This window comes from Ctenopharyngodon idella, chromosome 20 (genome assembly GCF_019924925.1).
Source record: "Ctenopharyngodon idella isolate HZGC_01 chromosome 20, HZGC01, whole genome shotgun sequence".
Classification (NCBI taxonomy): Eukaryota; Metazoa; Chordata; class Actinopteri; order Cypriniformes; family Xenocyprididae; genus Ctenopharyngodon; species Ctenopharyngodon idella.
In genome coordinates, this window is record NC_067239.1 from 25,529,819 (window position 1) to 25,539,188 (window position 9,370).

At 34.7% G+C, this 9,370-nt stretch overlaps 2 protein-coding genes across 2 annotated transcripts; one reads left to right on the top strand and one right to left on the bottom strand.

The window, feature by feature from the left end:
• Positions 1 to 1,368: 1,368 nt before the first annotated feature.
• On the bottom strand, positions 1,369 to 3,988 carry ccdc25 (coiled-coil domain containing 25). Its single transcript, XM_051876264.1, has 9 exons — positions 3,807 to 3,988; positions 3,512 to 3,559; positions 3,388 to 3,427; positions 3,248 to 3,299; positions 3,086 to 3,161; positions 2,897 to 3,000; positions 2,448 to 2,650; positions 1,990 to 2,035; positions 1,369 to 1,905 (listed from the first exon to the last, which is right to left on the bottom strand). The coding sequence occupies exons 1-9, from the start codon at positions 3,829 to 3,831 to the stop codon at positions 1,876 to 1,878; spliced, it is 624 nt and encodes a 207-aa protein (XP_051732224.1). The 5' UTR covers positions 3,832 to 3,988; the 3' UTR covers positions 1,369 to 1,875.
• Positions 3,989 to 4,449: 461 nt separating this feature from the next.
• On the top strand, positions 4,450 to 8,760 carry esco2 (establishment of sister chromatid cohesion N-acetyltransferase 2). The gene is made up of 11 exons (XM_051876271.1): positions 4,450 to 4,603; positions 5,047 to 5,101; positions 5,195 to 6,092; positions 6,175 to 6,250; positions 6,825 to 6,861; positions 7,091 to 7,232; positions 7,318 to 7,449; positions 7,537 to 7,626; positions 7,718 to 7,861; positions 7,957 to 8,141; positions 8,244 to 8,760. The coding sequence occupies exons 2-11, from the start codon at positions 5,058 to 5,060 to the stop codon at positions 8,374 to 8,376; spliced, it is 1,881 nt and encodes a 626-aa protein (XP_051732231.1). The 5' UTR covers positions 4,450 to 4,603; positions 5,047 to 5,057; the 3' UTR covers positions 8,377 to 8,760.
• Positions 8,761 to 9,370: the final 610 nt, after the last annotated feature.

Consider the following 9,370-nt stretch of genomic DNA (forward strand, 5'->3'; position numbering starts at 1 on the left):
GAATCGAGTGATTCATCTAATATTTTGTTTATTTGTGAGTTTATTTTACACAAAATTACACGAAAATGTATGTACCCGTTGTGAAAGTATAATTTAGTCATTTAGACAACGTAACTTTAATGTAAAGTTTACAATGTACGTTTAAATCCAATTTGTTTTGAGCCACGCTTTTTGTAAATGCGTCGCTGGACAGGCCTGTTATAATAGCGCAATGCCACTGGCTTGAAAAGAATGTGACTGAATCTTTCCTATAAACAAACCAGAAACATCCCGCCAGTGAAGGACATCTGAGGTGCCAGTCCGAGGTCATATTTTCCAGCCCGGCCTTGGACAGGAGACGCCGCCTTCGCACAATAACTCCTTTCTTTTGTGTCTGTCTGTACCGAAACAAGTGTGCTTGCTCTTTAGGTGGATGTGGTCTGTCAGCAGTGTTTAGACAACTAAAATACGATATTTCTGATCGCTCAGCCACAACATACCACTGTCAATGTTGTTATCGTACCAATAAAATTGATTTGGATGGGTCTTATTTGATTGGTCTTAAAAAAAAAAAAAAAGGACTTATTAATGTTTCTTTTTACTTATTAGCGTTTCAATGTAGCCTATTTAATTTAATGAAATAGCAATGTTTATTAAATATAAATGTCATAATCTAAAATGTAATATTTAGTTTGAGGTTAATGATCAACATTTTAGCACGTGTTGGAAAAATAAATAAATGACTTTTTTTTTTTTTTTTTAAATGGCTTCAGTACCTGTTTTGTGTCCGATTGTGGAAAGTGCCTTAATAAACCAATAAATGCTTTTTTAAAAAATCTAACATTTAGTGCGCTCCTATAAAGAAATTGATCTTGTCGTCTGAAGTCAAAGAACGTAGTCAAATTATGCTGTGAAATGCTGCCATCTAGTGGATGTTATCGCCTTTTTCTAGTGACATAAAGCAACGTATTTCTCAAATCGAATAGAGATCGCCAATTTGACTTGAAAAAAAAAAATATTTTACTACTGAAAAGAACCTAAATAAAGTAAAAATCATAATATGATGTAGTTCAGTTCAGTCAACTGCTTTTTCTTTATATTTTAAATCACTGAACACATTTTAATGTATGTCTACGTCCATCAAGACCATATATAGACCTGAATATTTGAGATAAAAAGTTTATATATAAAATATATATATTTTATATATATTTAGGGTTATATATATATATATATATATATATATGTTATATATATATTTAGGGTTATATATATATATATTTATTTTATATATATATATAATATATATATTTAGGGTTATATATATATATATATATATATATATGTGTGTGTGTGTGTTTATGTATAAACAAACAAAAAGAAACGAACTGAGAATGGCAAAGATTTATTTATTTTAGGACATCAAAAAAGGAAACGTTTAAGAGCTTGTCATTCAATGATATCCAGAAAGGCATATCATTTATAAGCACAAATACCCTCTAGGTCTTAGTGTACACATCCATTAACATATCTCCACAGGGAATATCTTTAATTCATTCAAAGACATCAACAAAAAAAAAAAAAAAACTGTTTAATGTACAGAATAAGCAGAGATCCTCAAATTCTTCTTGTTTAAACGAGCAATCTACTCTCTTATCATTTAAAGAGTATTTTACATACTTTACATATTGCATTTTGATTTTCAAAGGAATGACAAAGCCAAATGCTTGAGTCGAGAGCTGTCTTGGAATCGTGCTTTATTGGCACAAGTACTGATTCCTATTGATCGCTCATTTCTGATGACCGCTATGGCGTCCTTTGAAAGTGCAATGACAAACTTAGATACTGTGGGGAGAAGATGGTGGTTCTTCATTATCGCAGATCCATTCCTTTACTTTACATGAAGTCGTCTGAATCATAGCCATCCTGCAGAGAAAATGATCATATCAAGTCATAACAGAATTTGTGTCAATGCTCAACAATATATGTTAAAGTCAAAGCATGTATTACCTCATTTGTGGTCATGTTGTCACTCTTCATGAGTGCTGAATAATTCCTACAGGAAAGAAGATGCTACACGTAAGTACACAAAACGAATGCTTTTACCTGCTTTTACAGGTCTCAAAATGACTGATTCTGATGTACAAATGCTATGTTCTTACATTTTATCATTTTTATTTATCTATATACAGTAGAGTTCAAAAGTCTGAGACCACATTGAAAATATTGCACAAACATGTGGAGCTCAAATGCTGCTGTAATTAATAATAATAAAAAAGATGATTTAACAAATATAATTATGCTAATAATATAAATTGTAATGAAAAAAAAAAATCACTAGCATTTCACCAGTGGTCTCAAAACTTTAGATGTCAGTGTGTTTTTCAAAAATTAAAAAACAAAAAACATAATAATTGTTTGTGTTTAGGTTATGATCTGCATCTCAACATCTTAACAATATGCAGCACCTTAATTCTTCCATCTCCTTTTTCTTCTTCACTTCCTCCTTCTCTTTCTTCTTCTGCTCTTGTATTTGAGCCTTCTTCTCATTTCTTTCCTCTCTGTCCCGAGACTCCTTCTCAGCGGCAAGATCAGGATAGCGCTCCTCTTTCGTTTTCTCTAGTCTGTTGACGACTTCGTTGATTTTCTTTTCTACAGTCACAATTTTCACCTGTTGATATTGAAGTGCAGTTGAATGTTTATACAGAATTTGCAATTATTTACAAGATTTCAAAGTGCAATAGTAATACCCGAACACTTCAAAATCAGATAAACTGTTCAGACAGGAAGTGTTTTTTTTTTGCATATCTGACTTCACTATCTTATTGTTTCAATTGTACAAAAACAAGAATTTGCTGCAGTGTGCACAAAATCATAGTGCTTATTATCAAGGAAGCATCATTATCTCTCATCATACCTCCTTCTGTCGATGAAAGCCTATCTGACCGACATCCATGTCTGCTGTTTTTTTCAGATTGCCCCATGGTGTGTAGACAACATTAATATTGTTCATTTTGCATCCTGTAAATAAAAATACAGTTGATATCACAGCTTCAATAACACTGTTAACAAGCAAGTTTTGATGTTTCTCGTAAAGAAGCAGTACCTTGAATACTGTTGTTTTTGACCAGCTGGGCACAGTCAATCAGGACTTCTTTTGGTATGTCTTCTATCGTTACACCCTTTAATCAATTAACATAATTGTCAACAACACAGAAATATTATAAATACGGCTGTAGGCTAAAATGCGTTTCACTTCTCAAAATACCTTGGGCATTCTTAGATATACGTGAGCAGATGAGAGCTTGTCCACATGGAACCTGAAATCACAGAAACATTTATTGCAGATCAAAACTAGAAAAAAATATATTTCATTTGTGGTGGCAAGCATCAAATAAATATCCTTACCAAATATCTTCAGGCCATCCATATTTTATAAGATCTTCATCTGTTGAAAAACAAAAACTGCTATTAATGGTCTGACAAGCACAGGATGCTGAAAAGTATTATTTATGAGAAAACCAGCACTTACTTTCATATTTATCTTTGCCCATGTAGATGATATAGGGCGGTGAGACAACTGCAAAAGATAAGCATAATATTGAAACTTTTAAAAAGCACTGTTTATTCTTGCTATTTAACTAATGACACTGAACCGCCAACAATATCATTTCACCATGTCAAGCAACATGTATTGCAGTTTTGATCATCTTTTTGTTGTATGCTTTATATTTTGTTGTATTTATTTGTAAGCGTTATAGTTATTTCGTATTCATACTGTGACAACATAAACATGGTCTTGCCTGGGCACACAATTCACTACTTACCGTCGCTTTTAAAGTAAAACACCATCTTTCCGCATAAACACAACCTTTGTAAGGTCTCACTATATGTGTATTCAGCAAAACACTGAGCACATCAGAGGTAAATCATCTGTATCAGAGGCACATGTCATGTGTGCCATCTATTCCGACCACAACAGGAACCAAGCAGCGCTGCAATGAAGTAGCGATTCGTGTAAGAATTGTTTGATTGAATCGGATCTTTTTAATGAATTGGTTGAACGGGTCTGAACCATAGACTGTATACGCTTCAGACATATAAAATAATGTATTTTATATATGGTTATGGTCTGAACTATTCACAATAGACGGTCCGAACTGTCCTCACATCAGCAACTGCATACTAGCATACTACTCTTATTATTTCTGCCATTTTGGTAAAAGTAGTATGAGGAGTATAGTAGTATGAGGTTCCGAATTCAGACACGAATCAAGAGTTGATTTTAATAAATAAATAAAAACTTTTGCAGGCTAATGTACATTTATTTTGTGTTTAACGTAGATGTTATTCAGATTCTAAATGACAACAAACTTGAACGTACTAAACCGGTTCTTTGAATCAAACTGTCCAAAAGAACCGATTCGCGGAGATGAATCTGACTTCCCATTACAAACCGGATGTTGTCATGAAACATACGCTGTTTCCGTTTCCGTGTGCGCCACAATTGACTTTGGCGCGGTGTTCAAAACAGATCGCGGGTGAAGGGGAGAGATTTGCCGCAATTATTTAGTTCCAGTGTTTTCACACAAATCAAAAAACGGAATCGGATTTATTTTATCTGGTAAGTTATCAACTACAGATATAGTTATCATGTCCGTATTTAAATGAGATTCGTGATGATGATCTTATCCAACATGTATTTTTAGAAAGATTTTGCTTATTGGCGCCCAGAAAATAAATGCGGTAAAACGAGTGAGATGCATTGAAGATTTATATACTGTTTGCTTTATACTCTGGGCCAAACTACATATACCTGTATCATAGCAATAAGTTTGACAGGAAAACATACAGTTTGATCCTTTTAAGTACGCACAATATTCTCACCGTCTGCTGACATAATTTACTGAATTCGCTCGTTACTACTTTTTCAACACATTTCTCAATATGATATAATGGCAGAAAAACGAATATTGCAGAAATATAAGAATGTTCCAGAAATGCAAACAGTTGCATCCTATAGAATTGTATCACATCATGTTCTGATTCCCTGTCTTCTCATTTCAGGTGATTTGAAGATGTTATCCCGAAAAAGAAAACATGGCTCTCCTGATGTTGAAAGGTATGTGATGTCATTTTGTTAGATATTAGCTTGTGAAATGTTCTGTGCTCTTGTGACCCAGATTATGAACCATTTTGTTTAAACCCACCACAGTAACCCATCTAAGAAACAAATAACAAGCCCAAGAAATTCTCCAAGAAGGACAACTCGACAAAAAGAGAACATTCCCATCTCGCTGGCATCACCCCAAAAAATTCCCAGTACACCTAAGAAGATGCCGAGGACCTCTTCACTAGAATCTCCTCCGAAACGGATCTCACCACGCAAAACAGTCTTGGGAGCAAGATCCTTCTACAGCAAGCAGAAACCTCTGTATCTCACACCTCTTGAAAGGAAACTGTTGAAGGAAACCAAGTCACCACCGTCAGTCCCTAGCAAAGAGCCATCACAACCCGCTTCAACTGCTGGGAATCCTGTTAAAAAACCAGTGAGGAGGGTTCAAAAGAAAACCAGTGTCGCTGGTCCACAGTCTAACCTGAAAGGTTACTTTACTGCTAAACCCAAAGGGAAGAGTCCCTCTGACACACAAACCGATCAATCACCGAAGGTCACGGTGGCCCCCATTTCATTTAGCACTATGAAATCCAAAGGTAAACCCAAGCTTGTTGTGGGAGCAGCTTTCTTCAGCACTGGAAAAAAGCCCACTTCACTGTACAAAAAGTCTGCAAAGACCACAAAGCCTAAACAGCCCTCAACCTACGAGAAACCAAACTCTCAGAAACCCATGAAGGAGAAGGAAGTGACATCAGCGCCAAGAGAGCGTTCCCCAGTCCGCCATGCCGTCTTCTTAAAAAAACACCCGGAAGTGGACAACACAACTAAAGTTACCAATGATAAAGATGTTGAAAGCAGCGAGTCAACGCAAGTGATGTTAAGTCCCAAGCAGATGTCTCCTCAGGTCCTGGCCGATTTGCATGGTATTACCAAAGACATAAAGGTGATTTTGAGGAGATCTGTTAGCCCCAACAAATCCTTTGAAGCTGGTAGCCAGGTAAGAACTATTGAATTATCTGCTAATAACTTCAAATGTAAAGCTTTCATCATCTGTTTCTCAAACTGAAAATGTTTTCCAGGACTCACCCACAAAAACTGATTCAGTGTTTGATGTGAGTGACATTCCACCAGATCACAACAGCTCTCATGATGATGGTAAATTAACATCCATAAATAATCTGTCTGTCTATCTAAATACTATCTATCTACTAATATATGTATATGATCAAAAATACTTTCTAATTAGAATATGTATGTATATAATCCAGAAAAAAACTTTTCTAATTATAGAATAATTTAATATTTTATATTTATAATTTAATATAATATTTAATAAGTTATTTTTAGATATGATTATATTAATTTGTGGTTAATTGTATAAAATAAATTAACATCCACAAATTATATATAATTGTATATAATCCAAAAAACCTTTCTAATTATAAAATGATTTAATATTAAATAATAGTTATTGTTAAATATTATATTCTGTTTCAAAGCCAATAATTTATTAAATTAATTTAATTAAAATAATTTAATTATTGGATATATATTTAACGTCAATATATTATTAAAATATGCATACATGATAAATTCTCATATGTGTGTGTGTGTGTATATATATATAATTTTTTGTATATAAACCCTAACCCACAACAATCATCTGTAAAAATCAATAATATCTGATGATGATTTTTTTTTTTTTTTTTTTTAATTACTCTCTATTCAGAAGAGTCATCTGTATATCCCATCTTTGGCACTAAAAGGTAAGACAATCATATACTCATTTTTTCCTAATGCAGTTGTGGCAAAAAATTTAATATCAAAGGGCACAATACATGTAAAATTTCAATAGTTTCAAAAGTATAGCTGCATAAAGCTAGTGTGATATAATAACTTATAACCTTGTTTTTGCCAGGATATATTCAGTCTTTCGTATTTAATGTCATGACCACGTGAAGTTGAGCCTTATCAGCTGTTCTTTCTTGGTCTTAGATCTCAGAAAAAAGGGATTTTGTCCCCACCACTGAACACTAGCACTCCTTCTGCACTGAATAGTACTCCTGCTTTTAAAGCCAAAGAGAGGAGTGCTTTGAGAAGAGAGATGAAGAAGCAGACGGATAACCAGCTCATTATTGTGAGTAGAAGGTGCAATTGATGGACGGAAATAAATCTGTGGTTCTTCACCTCTTGTGTCTCACCTTAACATGTCTGCTCTTTAGGATGCTGGTCAAAAGCAGTTTGGCGCTACCACATGCGGGTCCTGTGGAATGCTGTACAGTACAGATAGTCCTGAGGACAACTTCCAGCACACACAGTTCCATCAGCGCTTCTTGGATACCATTAAGTTTGTGGTGAGCCGTCATGATGTTGTCATTATTGCACTTTAGCAATTCTGCTACAAAAATGTCACAATTTCACATTAATTTGTATGTTTTTAGGGCTGGAAAAAGGAGAGGGTTGTGGCAGAGTTCTGGGATGGAAAGATTATTCTCGTTCTTCCTGAGGATCCAAAGTATGCCACAAAAAAGGTCTGCTGGCAGTGGTTGGTTATAGCTTATAAACGCTTCTTCTGCCCAGCTAAATCATCAGTATTTTCTAACTTGCGCTGCTTTGTTCCAGGCAGAGGACGTGAGACGGATTGCAGACAGTGAATTGGGCTTTCAGCAGATCACACTCAGCAGCCCGAGCTCGGCTAAAACCTACCTGTTCATTAACAGTGACAGGATGGTTGTGGGATGTCTGGTGGCTGAGAATATTAGACAGGTGAGTCTTTGTCTGCCTAAAGATTTTAGCTCAGAATGGCAGTGAAGAACTAAAGTAAAACTGATCTTACTGAACCCTGATTATACGTTTTCTAGGCCTTTCGGGTGCTGGAGCAGCCAGAGAAGCCCAAAGACGTTAACAAGGAGGATTTCATGGAGCGCAACAGAGCCTGGTGCTGCTCCACAGTGCCGGAAAAAGCCATCTGTGGCGTCAGTCGCATCTGGGTCTTCAGTCTGATGAGGAGGAAGGGCATCGCCACTCGCCTTCTAGACACTGTCAGGTACCAAACATTTTCAGTGCATTAATAAGATGAAAGATTTCATAGTGAGAGTTTGCATAAATTACTTTGTGGATATAAAACTATTGTTTCTTACTGATTCAGGAATACTTTCATGTACGGGAGCCATCTGACCAAAGAAGAAATCGCCTTTTCTGACCCTACACCAGAAGGGAAGCTGTTTGCTACAAAATACTGCGAGACACCAACGTTTCTGGTGTACAACTTCATCAGTTAAAGAAAAACATCTACACTAGGTTTTAGTTTGACTGCATTTGTTAATGCTTTTGTAAGGTTTTTTTTTTTTCCCAAGAGTTTAATAGATAAAAAAAACAATTGTTAGATGTTCAAATCAAGATGTCTAATATGATAAACATCTAATTTTACGTTGATATAGAGACTGATATTTTGTCTTTAATGCTGAGTTCATTCATTCTTATTTAAGGCACAGTTTACTTCAAATACTGGCTGTTTATCGTAAGCTAGCAGGTCCTAAAGCTTCCTGTTTGGAAAATTAGGCTGTCATAATTACTTAAAGTTGGTTGTAAAATGAAAAACTTTCAGTTGAACTGCTCCTTGCTTTTGCTTTGTACATATTTTTAAATAAATGGTCTTGTTCGTATATTTTGTATTGTATTCATTTGAATGAGTTATGCAGCTTAGGTTTCAGTTTTGTTTGCCTTCACTAGTTAATTTTATATAGTTTTGTGGTGCGATGGCATTTTAAAAGTACAAATATTACTAATAGTTTCAGTCTTCCCATAAAAACTTGCTAATTCTTTTAGAATGATTGAATGCAAAATGCTTTAAGTTTTAGAGAAGAGGTTACAAACTGAAAAATATGGAAAAATGTAAAACCTGACTAAATTACCATTTACGTCTAAAGACTGGTCAAAAGCCAAGCTTAATTATTTCATTCTATTGACCGCTATTGTTTTTCTACCTGTTAATACAATAACAATATGTGGTCAACAGAAAGAAAGTAAATATGAATTGTATTTTCTAGATATTTTTTCACAGTACAAATAGGCTTATGTATATAGACCCATTTAATATATATATATTAGCTGCATTTAAATTTCAGGAAGGGGGTCCTTGACGTCAAAAACTTTGAGAACTTCTAGTTTGTCACAGCAGGACATGTTAACTTCATGAAAAATATTTCTTGTTAGCTACCTATTTTAGGGTTGCCATAGTCACTGAAAACTGGGAGCTGTCAAGAAATTTTATAA

Bases quoted from the DNA above. Each gene is read 5' to 3' on its own strand.
- ccdc25 (XM_051876264.1), bottom strand. From the start codon at position 3,831: ATGGTGTTTTACTTTAAAAGCGACG. The intron at 3,560-3,806 runs GTAAGTAGTGAA...TATCTTTTGCAG, and splicing joins GTTTTACTTTAAAAGCGACG to TTGTCTCACCGCCCTATATC. The intron at 2,651-2,896 runs GTATGATGAGAG...CAATATCAACAG, and splicing joins GCTTTCATCGACAGAAGGAG to GTGAAAATTGTGACTGTAGA.
- esco2 (XM_051876271.1), top strand. From the start codon at position 5,058: ATGTTATCCCGAAAAAGAAAACATGGCTCTCCTGATGTTGAAAG. The intron at 5,102-5,194 runs GTATGTGATGTC...AACCCACCACAG, and splicing joins GGCTCTCCTGATGTTGAAAG to TAACCCATCTAAGAAACAAA. The intron at 7,450-7,536 runs GTGAGCCGTCAT...GTATGTTTTTAG, and splicing joins TGGATACCATTAAGTTTGTG to GGCTGGAAAAAGGAGAGGGT.